The following is a 16,089-nucleotide window of genomic DNA, read 5'->3' as shown; positions in this document are numbered from 1 at the left end:
CGAATTTAACTTCTAGATATTAACTTTACGAAGATATCAAAGCGGGTCATTTCATTTCAAAGTTCATTTAGAATCACTTAAGAGAATCACGTTTAGCTCCTTGTTTTAGGCCAAAAGGTAAGTTCAAAATTTTAGTTGATTAGGTTTTCAGTTAATTTGCATAGCTCTGCACAATCGTTTTATTTTCCACTGCACAACATGTGTCATGACACTGCATCTAACAGTTTTGATCCAGATCTTCTTGTATGGATGACAGTTGTCTCTATGACAGTCCATTAATTGTCAAGTTCCAGAGGTACCACCTCCAGTACTGCTCGGGAGTAAGGAGCAAGGTTGTTTACCTACAGAACAAACTGCCAACACACAGATATAGCAGTTTGAACAATAGAGAACAGTGTAGGCCACCTTGTAATATACACCCTGGAATGTGTCATACTTGCTACAGTCATCTATTGGGTTAATTGTTCATGGTCTCTGTTAACCATTTGACAGGAATTGCTACCTTACCGTATACATATGAATGATCAACAACACAAGCTTACACATATTACAACACAAGTCAGGCTTATGCATATTGCAACACAATAACACAGGCTTATGTATATTGCAACACAAGTCAGGCTTATGTATATTGCAACACAATAACACAGGCTTATGCATATTGCAACACAATAACACAGGCTTATGTATATTACAACACAAGTCAGGCTTATGCATATTGCAACACAATAACACAGGCTTATGTATATTGCAACTCAATAACACAGGCTTATGCATATTGCAACTCAATAACACAGACTTATGCATATTGCAACGCTATAACAGAGACTTATGCATATTGCAGGTCAATAACACAGGCTTATGCATATTGCAGGTCAATAACACAGGCTTATGTATATTGCAGGTCAATAACAGAGGCTTATGTATATTGCAGGTCAATAACACAGGCTTATGTATATTGCAACACAATAACACAGGCTTATGTATATTGCAACACAATAACACAGGCTTATGTATATTGCAACACAATAACACAGGCTTATGTATATTGCAACTCAATAACACAGGCTTATGTATATTGCAGGTCAATAACACAGGCTTATGTATATTGCAGGTCAATAACACAGGCTTATGTATATTGCAGGTCAATAACACAGGCTTATGTATATTGCAGGTCAATAACACAGGCTTATGTATATTGCAACTCAATAACACAGGCTTATGTATATTGCAGGTCAATAACACAGGCTTATGTATATTGCAGGTCAATAACACAGGCTTATGTATATTGCAGGTCAATAACACAGGCTTATGTATATTGCAGGTCAATAACAGGCTTATGTATATTGCAGGTCAATAACACAGGCTTATGTATATTGCAATGCAATAACATGCTTATATCTATTGCAACACAATAACATAGGCTTATGAATATTGCAACACAATAACACAGGTGTGTGTATATCGCAACACACCAACTACAGGCTTTTGTAGTTTAGTTTAAACATTTTTTATTCACAAAATGAAAAGGATTGGGGACAAATTCTTACAACTTATAAAACCCCTCTCCAAATATATTTACACACAAAATTTATTTCTGCACAAGCAGTTATAGAAAACAGACACAGAGGAAGATTGACAGTTTAGGGGAAATATTAAAATGCAAAAGTGTATAGAAAGAAGCACTACAGGTTGAAGCACAGTAAAACAGGTTTAGGCATATCGGAGCACAATAACACAGGCTTTTGTATATCGGAGCACAATAACACAGGCTTTTGTATATCGGAGCACAATAACACAGGCTTTTGTATATGGGAGCACAATAACACAGGCTTCTGTATATCGGAGCACAATAACACAGGCTTAGGCATACTGGAGCAAAATAACACAGGCTTAGGCATACCAGAGCACAATAACATAGGCTTAGGCATACCGGAGCATAATAACACAGGCTTAGGCAGCACAATAACACAGGCTTAGGCATACTGGAGCATAATAACACAGGCTTAGGCATACCAGAGCACAATAACACAGGCTTAGGCATATCGGAGCACAATAACACAGGCTTTGTATATCGGAGCACAATAACACAGGTTTAGTCATATCGGAGCACAATAACACAGGTTTAGTCATATCGGAGCACAATAACACAGGCTTAGGCATATCGCAGCTTATAGAAACATATATATGCTCATAGAAACAAATAATGGCACACATGAAACTACAAGTGTTCCTTTATTTATTTCCAGAATTTCATCCCAGGGTGCAATACATACCTTGTGAAGAAACCTGGAAAAGAATAAAGGAACACTTGTACTTTCTTGTGTTCCCTTATTTGTTTCCATGAGTATATATATTGCAGCTCAATGCAAAAGATCTTGGTATATAGCAGCTCAGTAAGACAGGATTTTGTATATTGATGTGAAATTTGCAAATGAATTTTGTGCAATTTGCAAAAAATACAAAACCCAAATAACTACATGTTTGGGGGCATTAACAAAGACAACAGGAACATTTGCTAAATTATGTTGTCCAACTATTTTCGATGATTGATCGGATGTAATGAACCAATCATCAATAATGAGATTTTAACCAATTCCCAATACTAGTTATTTTCCCATATAGCTTAAAGAGATTTCTACAGAAAGTATGCACAAACAAGTATGGATCAAGGGTTATAGCTTCACAGACAGCTTGTTTAATAAACAAAAATAAGTTGAGACAACACTATGAATCACAAGCCCCCATCCATTCCATTGTCAACTGTCTGTTAGATATGGACTGCACTGGGAAGCATAAACGCAAAAAGAATAACCCACCCTTTGTCTCCTGGCTTCAATCATTTCTTATCACAACAAGTCTCAAGTCAACACACCGTACATCAACCTCTTCTATTGTATAACCAATACCCGCCATGCATATATTTCTCCTTGTGCAAATGTTGTGTATCATTTGCTTGATAACGGTGTTAGGATCTACACTGAAACGTCGCAACTACTACTGCAACAAAGAAGTTGTCTATCCATAAAAAGTGTTCCACTTCATCATACCAGCTTCAGGGGCGGTGGGGTAGCCTAATGGTTAAAGCGTTGGCTCGTCATGCCGAAGACCCGGGTTTGAATCCCCACATGGGTGTGTGAATGTGTGAAGCCCATTTCTGGTGTCCCCTGCCGTGATGTTGCTGGAATATTGCTAAAAGCGGCGTAAAACCAAACTCAGTCAGTCAGTCATACCAGTTTCTAAAGGCCACTTAAGGAAGATTGCTTGTATAACAATTAGATTTCTCAGAATCAATCACAGGTCATTTATTGAGGTATTTACAGTAAGTGTAATCAGTAATCACTGGTCAGCAGGTCATCTTGATAGTACAGGAGTTTACCTTTGTGTGCCCTGATATCACTGGACCAATCTGGTCCCCTAGCCAATAAAGGACTGCGAGTGCACGATCCTCGTCCTTAATGCAAGCTTGATAACCAAACCTAGAGATCTGAAAGTACGTTGATATATCCTGAATGGTGTGAAAGGTCACATGGTTATTTTAGTATATTGCTGCTGTATTTACTGATTTTGTTATCAAATATTCCAAATTCAGGAGGCAAAAGATGAAAATGTTTTAAGATGCTACAAATTTGCAACAATGTCAGTGTGTATAATGCCATACAAACATCCATGAGTTATATAAACAGGAACCCAACTTAATATGTGTTCTTCCAGGACTTGATCACTGATGTCTTGATCCAATTTTTACGGAAACTAAGATCTCCAGAGATTTGCATTTGTAGGTGAAGGGTTAATGTTCCACCTGGGACAGAATAGTCTCTAAAGGATGCCATGCTTTTATAATCATGGAGAGAATTGCTATATTCTCAGGTCTGGGATTGTAGTTGTTTACAGAACCTTTTCAGTACTGTCACCCTTTACTGTGGAATTACATAGTTTTGTTTTGATTTCTCTCATAATGTATTCTTGATGATCATATACTCATGGAAACAAATAAGGGAACACGTGAAAGTACAATTAAGTGTTCCTTTATTTATTTCCAGAATTTCACCCACAGTGCAATACATACCTTGTGAAGAAACCTGGAAAAGAATAAAGGAATACTTGTACTTTCATGTGTTCCCTTATATGTTTCCATGAGTATATCTGGTTACCCTTTGCTGAAATAAACCTAAATGCAGCATAAAAGATTAAGAGAGATGCAAATTGTCAGAGAAATGGAGATGCAGTGTACAATTACACCATATAAATTACATTCTGTGACAATTGAAATCTCATTAGAACACTTGGAGAATCGTCTGTAATTGTGGTAATGTAGATGTTGTTAGTTTGACTCTTGCCCTTGTGGCGATATTACCTTGCACATTTGATAGGCATGTAACTAATTACTGTAATTCCCTCTGTGTATAATATTACCCTTTAAGGGTTGGGACCACCTAGGTGATGCGGGCCTATATCAACAGTCATTGTTGACATGGCAACACACTTTGTTTCAACAAGTCATTATGCTCCTTAATCCTGTTGACAAGTGGTCATCTTCAATCAAGGTTCATAACTTTGGTCAGTGATTGCCCCAGGGTCAAAAGCCTCCCTCTCTTGTCCACGTCGGGTGGGGCAGTGTGGGGACTCTTGTGTGGCCTGTCTGGTGTTGTCCGGGGCAACTGTTTATCATGACAATGATAGGGCATGAGGAAGACTGGAGGCACTTGGACAGTATTGTCTGTTATAGTCTGTTTTAGATATCTTGTATAGGGACCTATGAGGAAAACTTTTACTGCTCCAGCTGTGCATTCAGATGGGTTTTACTGATTCAATAGATTTTGTTAGGCAGGAAAAAAGACCAGGGTTTGATTTTGGTACTAGAAATAAATTATTAAAACCTCTTAAATCAGATTTTTACAACATTTTACTACTTTTACTGTCAGTGTAGAATGGTCATAATTTTTTTTTATAATGTTACTAAGTTCCTAATCGATGTAGATCCTGTGGGCAAAAAAGGTTCCTTGTCTTAAATCTGAAATCTGTATGGTCAGATCATGTGGTCTTAAGACAGGAGGAAGTGACGGTACCTGAGTTAGTTCATGTGGAAACTACTATTATTGTAAAGAAATGTATTAGGCCAGATCAATTTTATTTCTTGTTTTACGGATCCGGCTGTCATATTTTTTCAAGAATAAGAAAAAAAAAAATAAAATTATTTTCCCCGCTCAAAAAATATAAATCCTAATGTTTTTATTGGCCTAAAATGTAAACTTACAAGAATTTCTTTTTTAGATTGTTTTTTGCCCCATATACACTTCATAAATTGCCCAAAGTAAAATGCTTTGAGTATTTCGAGGAACATTACTTGGATTGGTGATTATATTTTTTTAATTTTTTTTGTCCTGCCTTTAGGTTTTCTGAGGACAAAAATCTGTAAAACAAGAAATAAAATTGGTCTGGCCTTATTGATAAATATTTAATATTCCAAAACCCAAATTTAGCTGTATGATATTTTAATTTCCTACAAGCCAGCCCTGAAAACAGTGAACTTATGATATCTGTCCTGTTGCTCTTACATATCTCGGAGCATATACAACTTCATTTATGAAATACATTACCCTGTCTCATCCTTAACCTTTTCTCAGACACAATTCGATCCTTGTCAATTTTGGCAGACCTGACAGTGCCTTGTTACTGGAGCTGAAGGGGTCGTTGTCGGCACGGGTACTACAGATACGTACCCCAGGTATGTTTCTGTTTACAGACATGTACCCTTAACAAAATCAGAATACAGAAACGTACCCTAGGACGATTCCATTCTGCATTGTGTCGTATTCTTGATCAGAACTGTCATACTGTTGTATTAGATGCATTTGATAGCGTTATGTAAGAAATGAGCTCACACAGATACGAATATTTTGCAGTGCACAACGTACACCACTCGCAATCAGCTTAACGGGAATAACTACATACGGTTTTGGTACTGGGTAGTGGAATATGGACTCCCCCGTCGTTTAGGGTACCGGGTACATTTCTGTAGTTTGACTTTGTTAAGGGTACATGTCTGTATACAGAAACGTACCTGGGGTACATATCTGAGGTACCTGTGCCTACGATGACCCCTTCAGCATTACTGAGGATTCATTTATAGAGTTATACATATTTATCCCTGTTCATGACTTTATCTTGGAGGCCATGTGTTTGTCAAGTCAGGTTAGACTAACGCTTAGTCTTTGAATGTATGTAATTATGTTAGATCCTAATTGCATTTAAATTGAAAAGGAGCCACAATGAGATGTGAGATTCCTGAACCTGAAGAAAACTAGACTTGCTGCATTTCGGGTAGACTAACACTTAGTCTCTGAATGTATATAAGTTTGATCAGAGACCATATACCATGGTCTCTGGTTTGATGGTTGCAAATTAGTCTGTGTCACAGTCCCTGAACCACATTAATTTCCCTACTGCCAAGCCCTCTCTGCAGTGCTAAAGCCCTAAATAAAGCAAGTCTAGATTTCCTCAGGTTCTGAATCTCTGATCTCCCCAGGGCTCCTTTTCAATATAAATGGGCTTGTTTGTTACTATCAAAATTATATATATTCAGAGACTAAGCCTTAGTCTAGTTGCAAATATACCCATTCAAATTGAAAAGGAACCTGAGGAATCAAAACTTGATTCATTTGGGGCTTAAGCGTTGCAAGGAGGGTTAGGTAGTAGGAAAAATAATGTGGTTCAGGGACTGCGAGGCAGAATCCATATCGGGCATTGCAGAAAGGGCAGGACGGAAGGGAAAATAACTTGGTTCAGGGGACAGACTAGATCCAGGTCTACTGAATGTGTCCAGAGCTGTAATGACGTGCCCTGGATGAACTTGTGATGTAAACCCAAGCGCCCACATAACACAATTAGCAGGAGAGACAGCTGGCATTGTTCACTCCCTGATAACTGCAGTGTTGTCTTTCTGCAGATAACTGCCCTTGGGGCTATGAGAGCAGGTCAGTGTAGAGGTGTGGGTGAAACAGACCTGCTGGCCACGGATTCCAGGCATGCCAGGTCTCATGTAATTGACGTGGACAGAACTAGATTACCTGATTCTGTAATCTTTTGAAACCTTCTAGAAATATATCTCTTCTTTGAAGAATTACAGTTTTGTTCTAAAACGTTAAGAATTTGTCTCAATGTTAGACTTGGCATATTGGAACTCACTCACTCACTCACTCACATATGCAAGAGAACTTACTGTAGAAATACAAGAGAAATTAGTATATAAATATACTTTCACTTAATGCAAGAAAATGTGTACAAGAATTCCTTCAGAGAGACACTGTCGACACCACTCACTCACTTGACAGATTTCACATTCCAAACTTGTGGAACATTGCTATACTGTTATTGTTTAAACTATTTGCTGAACAGACACTAAATTTGCACAATAGGCGATTGTTTGAAGTTATTTAAAAATACAGATATATGACATGGCTTAACTTTCAGAATTTCTGATGCTGCTTCACAGTTTTTGTAATAAAACTTACTTCATTAATCTTCAACAGAGAACAAAAGTTAATATTTTGTATGGGACATGGGTTAGCTAGCAGGTGGGGAGTTTCCTGTAGAAGAATACAAGTTTCAAAAACCATTACATTACAGGTCTCAAACGCTTATATCCCTTGTAGTGTTGGGAATTGGTTAAAATCTCATAATTGATGATTGGTTCATTAGTACCGATCAATCATCGAAAATAATTGGTTAGCATCATTTATGAAATTTGTTAATGCACATAAAAATAAGTTAAAAAACAAGTAGTTCTTTTGGGGTTTTTTGGCAAAATTTCACATCTTTAAAGGATGACTAGTATGCTAGGAACATAAATTTCTTGGAATCTTTAAGATAAATTCAATCATGACTTGAAACGAGCTTGTAGTGCTTACGAAATGTTACAGACAAAACCAACCATGTGAAAAATATTGTTAATGAAAACAAGTGGTCCAGAATTGTTTGTGTTTGATTATGATAAATTGTGATCGATTGCTTGGTCGTTTAGTCACTATGACCAATCTTCGATTATTTCAAATAATCGGACCACCACTAATCCCTTGGGGCACCACTAAATATTTCAGAAAATAAATATATTTCTATCCTTGGAGCATGCATGATGTTCACAGAAAATGACTAGCCATGAATGGAGATTGCTAATAAAATGATAATTCATTTACATAGACGCACTGAAAGAAATTTCATCTTAACATATACCGAGTTTATGAATATATGTACATTAACAAAAGGTTGCTTGTCTTGAGTTTCCTTTGAAGAAACATTAAGGTTTATAAAATGACATGAGCTATTGTTCCTGCATTTTACTATGTAACAATTGTGCTGTTTATTGAGGTTGCTGAATTGTGACACACAATTGAAAGACGTGTACTATGAATAGAAATACTGGATATGAGACAAAGTTGAATATATTTATACATGTAAGAAAGTAATTTCATCATTCATGTTGGATGTGATTTATCACCAAGAAACATTTCTTGATCAGCCTTGACATGCTACTTGCTATACAACTAGTGAACTATTAGCCTCATTCTCACATTTCATGATGGTAGTAATACTTGGGTTACGACTACACTTGTATGTGAATCCTATTATGACTTCAAGGACATTTTTTGTATTGTTTTCTTGATCAGTTGTGTCCTGCATTGGTGTAATGTAATACAACATCATAGAGTGTTTGGTTGTACTCACCTTACAACATATTTGCATGTACTTGTTGATGAATGCAAATTAATTGTACCTCCGGTGTGGAGCTGTCTTATCAGAAATATAGTTAAAAGAAATGCTAACAATATAGTTAAGAGTTTCATTTTTTATTTTGCTTCACAATGCTTTATTTTTATTAATATGGCTTTGGAAGGTTTTCTGTGCTTAAGATGCTCTGAGAGTTAGTGAGGTAGCCTAGTGGTTGAAGCGTTTGCTCGTCATGCTGAAGAACCTGGTTCGATTCCCCACATGGGTACAATGTGTGAAGCCTATTTCTGGTGTCCCCCTGCCGTGATATTGCTGGAATATTGCTAAAAGCGGAGCAAAACCATACTTACTCACTAAGATCCGATGATTTTGCCACATACCAGGGGCAGAATTTACTGGGATTTTATTATGACAAGCCTACCCTCAATTTTGAGGCTGAACATACCTTGAAAGCATTTAATGCATTTGTTACAAAAATACTGTTTCTCCCCACTTAATCTACATGAAGCCTGGTTTCCAGTGCACACTAATCTCAGACTGATGCTGGTAGATGATAAGTAGGAACATTTATGCATCTGACAAGAGGCTGCTTTTACTAGTCAGGAGTGAGTGAGTTTAGTTTTACGGCCGCACTCAGCAATATTCCAGCTATATGGCTGGGGTCTGTAAATAATCGAGCCTGGACCAGACAATCCAATAATCAACAGCATGAGCATTGATCTGCACAATTGGGAACCAATGACATGTGTCAACCAAGTCAGCAAGCCTGACTACCAGATCTAGTTAGTCGCCTCTTACGACAAGCATAGTCGCCTTTTGTGGCAAGCATGGGCTGCTGAAGACCTATTCTACCCCGGATCTTCACGGGTCGTACTAGTCAGGACTTCAGATAGCAGTTTTATAGTGCTACCTCTCTGGGATGCCATGCTGCAGTTAAACATGGATACCCACTGGTACTTACTGAACCAGACTGTTTCCCTTGTCGCCTTTATGCAAGGCAGAGTAACAAGAAGTACCATGTTTTAGCATGGTAAGGGGTTCAAAAATCCAATCGCCAGATGCCCGGGACAAGTCAGTTTTCATTTGGGGCAATCAAATAATGGTATCTTACTTGTCCGTGGGCTACTAGATAATTTCTACTTATGGTTTCAAACTGCAAATAAACTTGGATTTAATTTCATATCTGCTCAAAATGTAGCTATTAAATTAATCAGTGATAATAAAGTAGAGTTATCTTTCTTTGCTATTTATCTTTTTTCAATAAATAGTCCAGTAAACATTAACATCAAATAACATGTTGATTTATTCTTTCATAATTACATCATCATGATTATGTCATAAAATCAGGGCAAGTGGAAAATTAGTCAGGACAAGTTACTTTCTTAAAGTCACTTGCCCTGTGGCAAGTGGCTTTTTAAAAAAAATTTGAACCCCTGATGATTTGGTATTATGTAGGCACGGATGGAACCAGTGATGTTCAGCTCTCCAGACAGATGCCCTATCCACTAGACTGCAGACACGGTCTAGAAGCTTTGTGAGAATGAAGGCAATCTGTGAAACAAGCAATGATTACTCTGGCCTAAATGATGCAGAAATTATGATAAGGAATTGATTTTATGGCTCCTGTTAGTGCCGTCTTGTCAAACCTATTTATAATTGATGTGTATCTTTTTGGGTGTGTCTTCATATTAAGAGGTGTTTCACCAGGAAATGTTTTCACTTCCTGATGGGACCCATTCAAGCACAAATGCACTTTGATTATAGTATACCTGGTGGTGAGGAAAATATGACTCCCATAAACAGCATGTTATCCCTAAACCCGTGAAGATCCGGGTTAGAATTTATCTTCAGCAACCCATGCTTATCGTAAGAGGCGACTAACGGGTCCTCAAACATTACTAAAACTAAGTAAATATGTATTCTTAGCATTTAAACTTTACCCATCGGTACACCAATAATGTTATTATCATGCATTGTGTATTACTGTAGTACCTTGTGAAATTTATTCATCGTTTATATATTGATGTATAACAAATATGTGTACATGCCGTTAATGTACATCCTATGGGCCTGTGGCCTTTGACTTGAATGAATAAACATTACATACTAACGGGGTCGGGTGGTCAGGTTCACTGAACTGGTTGACACATGTCATCGTATCCCAATGGTGTAGAGCGATGTTCTTGAATGTTGATCGCTGGATTATCTGGTCCAGATTCCAATATTTACAGACCATCGCCATATAGCTGGAATATTGCTGAGTGTGGCGTAAAACTCAATTCACTCACTCACTCACTCCTACCTTGGAAATCTGGCCATCATCATGTAATCTCACCTGACTGAAGTTACGCGAGTTAATGCCTGATCTGTTTGTCTGGCAATAATATCTGTCACTAGACCAAGTTGAACACTATGATTCTGAAACTTCACGTGCTTGTTCCCATCAATGATGACATGTCAGTTCATTCCAGAGGTTTGAATCTGGTTTTCATGATGGTACTTGTGTATTTAGCAGTTGGGCTCAGTATACACGTTTCATTTCCTGTGATATTCTATATAATGATGACCTTGCACTTTATTCATGCTCTCTTTCATCATGAAATATTGTCAGTGTGGCGGTAGAGAATCCAGGAAATTTGCCCAGAGAATCCAGGAACTTTGCCCACAAGGAACTTTGGAAACTTTGCCCACAAGGAACTTTGCCCACAAGGAACTTTGCCCACAGGAACTTTGCCCACAAGGAATTTTACCCACAGGAACTTTCCCTCACAGGAACTTTCCCCACAAAATCTTTACCCACAGGAACTTTGGCAAAGGCCCACAAGGAACTTTCTTTTGTAGGAACTTTGCCCACAAGGAACTTTCCCCACAGGAACTTTGCCCACAAGGAACTTTCCCTCACAGGAACAGGAACTTTGCCAGGAACTTTCCCACAGTTTGGGAAAATTGTTGTGGGCAAAGTTCCTGTGGGCAAAGTTCCATACACCGACGATAGATATTTACCTCCTCATATGGTAATGTAATTTTGTTTTAATGATTATGTCTGTTAAACATGTTGTTATATTACAAAGCTTGCAGTTATAGCAGTCGATGGTAATTTGTTATCAACTCAAAGCTAAGTGCTATAATAGGTGAGCCTTTCCAAAGGCCTTTCAAACTACTTTAACTGTAAACTTGGCAAGGATACATTCATTTTATGATATGTTTGTTGTTATGTTTGTTGATGATGGATCTTCTGTGTCAGATTTAGATTTACTGTGAACATGGTGAAAATGAGTTTGCAGATATGTATTAATGGTCATCCTGTATGTAATTATGAGAAATGGACCTTTACCGGAGAACAGGGGTACCTTTCTGCAGATATATCAGACTTGATTTCATGCCAATACATTTTTGGATGAAGGCTTCTACATCTCTTATTTCACAAGCAACGGAAGCATTAATGCCTATTTTAATCTGCACAAAACGGTTTTGCGTGAAGATGTTTTGAGAATATTTGTCACCTCGGTAGAACCTGCACTTTGTAAAAGTTTGGAAATATGGGGAGTTAATAAAACATGTAAAACCTTTTATAAAATGGGGGGGGGGAGAATTTGTATTCTTTTCCCACCAAGAATACCAACGCACACGACCTTCTTACTCTGACTCCTCTCTTTAATATACTGATATTGTTCACATCAAGATACCGCTTCATATGATGTGACAGATATGTATTAATAGGCAACATGTTGTGACATGCCTATGACCAGGAAACATTTCCTTTTTAAGTCTAAGCATACTTGGCAAACCAGAGATCCATGCTTCCTGCTAGTTGTATCTGAGACAAACCAGAGATCCATGCTTCCTGCTAGTTGTATCTGAGACGGGTGGGTTTCAGGCCATGCTTGAAGAAGGGGATAAATGCACAGGCAATCTTCTTGTGACTATCACTGTCAATCTTGTATTGGTCTCTGGCTTAAGCAGATAAAGACTTCTCATCAGCCTCTCTTGACCTCTGGGAATAATGTGGAACTCTTTTGTTCCTTAATTCCTCTTAGAATCAGTAGGATCCCACAGATTGGGGAATCATGAACCATTACAATAAGGTTTACCAGCAGTGTTGTTCCTTTTCAATTTCGAAAATTTGTTAGGCCAGACCAATTTTATTTCTTGTTTTACAGATTTTTGTCCTCAGAAAACCTAAAGGCAGGAGGGAAAAAAATCAAAATCAAAAATCACCAGTCCAAGTAATATTCTTTCTAAATAGTCAAAGTATTTTACTTTTGGCAATTTATTAAGTGTATGGGTAAAAAAAACAATGTAAAAAATTTTTTTTGTAAGTTTGAGCGGGGAAAATTCAGTTTTATTTTTTTTCTTATTCTTGAAAAAATATGACAGGCGGATCCATAAAACAAGAAATATAATTGGTCTGGCCTTAAGTAGATAGAAAGTGAATATGTCGGCACTTTTGAAACATCAACTCTGTTTAGGTCTCCACAATCTCAGCTTTCATGCATATATTTCCTTTACACAGCTTCTAGCAATATTGCAGCAATATTCTAGCAATATCATCAACATTTTTTGCGAGGTTAAATTACATGTAAGGATAGAATAGTGTTCTTCTTTACTTAATTGGTTGAGAAGAAGACATACAGTCACCAGTCGCCAATGGGATTTCACTTTCTCAGTGAAGTACAGATTCTAGTACTTTTAGATTGAAACCATGCAGGATTCGAACCCACACCCTCAGAGACAGGCACCTACTTACCAGCACACAAAGTCAGCAATCTAACCCACTCAGCCACCGTAGCTTCCACTAAAATGGAAGTCGGACAACTGGTAGTCTAGATCATGTACTTTTGTTTGAATCCTGATGGAACTCAGCCTACAAACGTGCTAGAATCTGTTTAGTTACTCAGAAAGTTTAATCCAACATATGTTACATTTGACCACTTTCTAATTGGCATTATGTATACAGTATCACTATTTATGAACTTCTGTTTCTCTATTTCCAGGTGTGCTGTGCCTTGTTCTCCTGGTCAGACTAGCCACCTCTCAGGCAGAGTTTGGATATTTCAACGGCAGCTCTAGTGTAACACTCCCTAACTCCGCATGGGACTTGAGACAGTGGACACAACTCTCCTTCCGAACATGTAATGCATCAGGGGAAATAATTCGTCAAAGAAACATTCGTGGTGACTTGCTACAGGTGCTACTACATAATGGCTCGCTAGAATTCCACTGGAGAGTGAACAACACTTCTGGTTACAGCCGAGTTGGTAGTCATCTTAATAACAATAAGTGGTACATCTTCAATCTGCGCTACCACTTAGGAGCTATCGTGTTTAATGTGTCGCATGAGGAGACGTCTTTTAGCCAAATTGTGGCCAATTCTACACATTTCTCTTATTTATTGGATGTGCGGTTAAATGGCACAAATATTGAAGTTGGGAATGGTTTCAGTGGATGTTTGTTCAGTGGAATTGGAATCAGTTTTCTGGGAAGTGGTATATTGTCTTCCAATGTGAGATGGAACTATTGCCCACTGAACACTCAGACAGGCTGTACCCCAGGTAAGTCATGACACAGTTTTCTTCATATCTTGTGACAAAATATATTTGTTCCAGTGATTGTGTGCAGTGTTATGTTGAAATCATTGTCATGATACACTTAATCATGTTATGTCTCTGTTATGTTTGGACCGTCTTCATTTTCTGGCAGATAGAGCCTCTGCTCGGGAGAACTAAAGGTCAGTGGTTCAACGTGAGGCCGCATCACAACAAAACATGCTATTAAAAGTCGGTACTTGTTGTTACTCTGCCTGCAGTAATCTGGAATGAGGTGTAAAACACCATTTCTTATGCCAAAAGTTGATGAAACTCTTATATGTTCCTTGTAATTGCTCTGTCCGAAGCGCCAGTAAAATATTTATCAAGCTCAATCACCATTCTGATTGTGTCATTTGTGAGTGAGTTTAGTTTTATGCCACACTCAGCAATACTCCAGCTTTATGGGGGGCAGTCTGTAAATAATTGAGCCTGGACCAGACAATCCAGTGTATTTTGTGCACAGAACAATTACATGAATTATATACTGATCATATCATAGCTTGTGATAAGATAGGCAAATTATGGTATTCAGTGGTCAGACACCTGACTTGGTCAAGGCATGTCATTGCACTTCAGTGTTCAGGAGTTCAGTCACTTTAACCATTAAAAGAGAATCTGGAATATTGTCTCCTTCAACAATTAGAGCAAGAAACAATATCCAGTCTAATATGTGAGTTCAAGAGAGAGACTAAGGGAAATGAGCTGGTAAAAGAAGCACTCATAAAATATCGATTGTCCACTGCTTATGCAGGTTGTACTTGACAAGGATTCTTAAAGCCATTATTCATCTCTTATGTTTGCAAACAATTCCTTGGCCAATGTGTACAATACAAAATTTATTTGTATATGTCATTAAGAACCTACTTTTTGTTGTATTTCAAAAACAGTTTATTATGTAAATATATATTTTCATTACGTAAGGAATAGATTTGCATTCCAAAGGGACACAACTCATACATTACTTGGTATTTTGAAGTTCTGGTAGTTGGTAGAAGGAAAGTTCTGGCTAATACAGGTTGACAGATGGATCAACAGGAGATAGATAGCTGAAGTCAAAAAGACAGACAGACATACCAATTGACAGACAGGCAGAACAGAAAGACTGATAGTTAAAAAAACTGGCCTACTGATAGACAAATTAACAAACTGATAGACAGAAAGATCAACAGACAGATCAAGAAAGAGACGACACAGCTTAACATACAGACTGAGAAATCAAGAGACAGTCACTCAGACAGGTGCACAGACAGACAGATTCACATACAGACTAGTAGAAGAGTACATGTACAGACAGACAGACAGATTCACGTACAGACTAGTAGAAGAGTACATCTACAGACAGACAGATTCATGTACAGACTAGTAGAAGAGTACATCGACAGACTGACAGACAGATTCACGTACAGACTAGTAGAAGAGTACATCTACAGACAGACAGACAGACAGATTCATGTACAGACTGGTAGAAGGGTACATCTACAGACAGACAGATTCACGTACAGACTAGTAGAAGAGTACATCTACAGACAGACAGACAGATTCATGTACAGACTAGTAGAAGAGTACATCTACAGACAGACAGACAGATTCATGTACAGACTAGTAGAAGAGTACATCTACAGACAGACAGACAGATTCATGTACAGACTAGTAGAAGAGTACATCTACAGACAGACAGACAGATTCATGTACAGACTAGTAGAAGAGTACATCTACAGACAGACAGACAGATATCTGGAACAATCACTCCATAATACAAGCTCTGTACATCTCC

The 16,089-nt window shown here is 37.9% G+C and overlaps 1 protein-coding gene across 1 annotated transcript in view; it reads left to right on the top strand.

Annotated features, from left to right (window-relative positions):
* Nucleotides 1-11,139: 11,139 nt before the first annotated feature.
* The window catches only part of LOC124257631 (protein crumbs-like), a 103,125-nt gene continuing 98,175 nt past the window's right edge, over nt 11,140-16,089 (top strand). Inside the window, 2 exon segments of the mRNA XM_046691737.1 lie at nt 11,140-11,200; nt 13,722-13,859. Of these exon segments, the coding sequence (XP_046547693.1) occupies nt 11,140-11,200; nt 13,722-13,859 (199 nt within the window).

The sequence above is a fragment of the Haliotis rubra genome, unplaced genomic scaffold, assembly GCF_003918875.1.
Source record: "Haliotis rubra isolate DU_JTF1 unplaced genomic scaffold, ASM391887v1 Scf67, whole genome shotgun sequence".
In the NCBI taxonomy this organism is placed as follows: domain Eukaryota; kingdom Metazoa; phylum Mollusca; class Gastropoda; order Lepetellida; family Haliotidae; genus Haliotis; species Haliotis rubra.
Note: the sequence above shows the minus strand (reverse complement) of the source record. Positions and strands in the feature narration are given on the sequence as shown.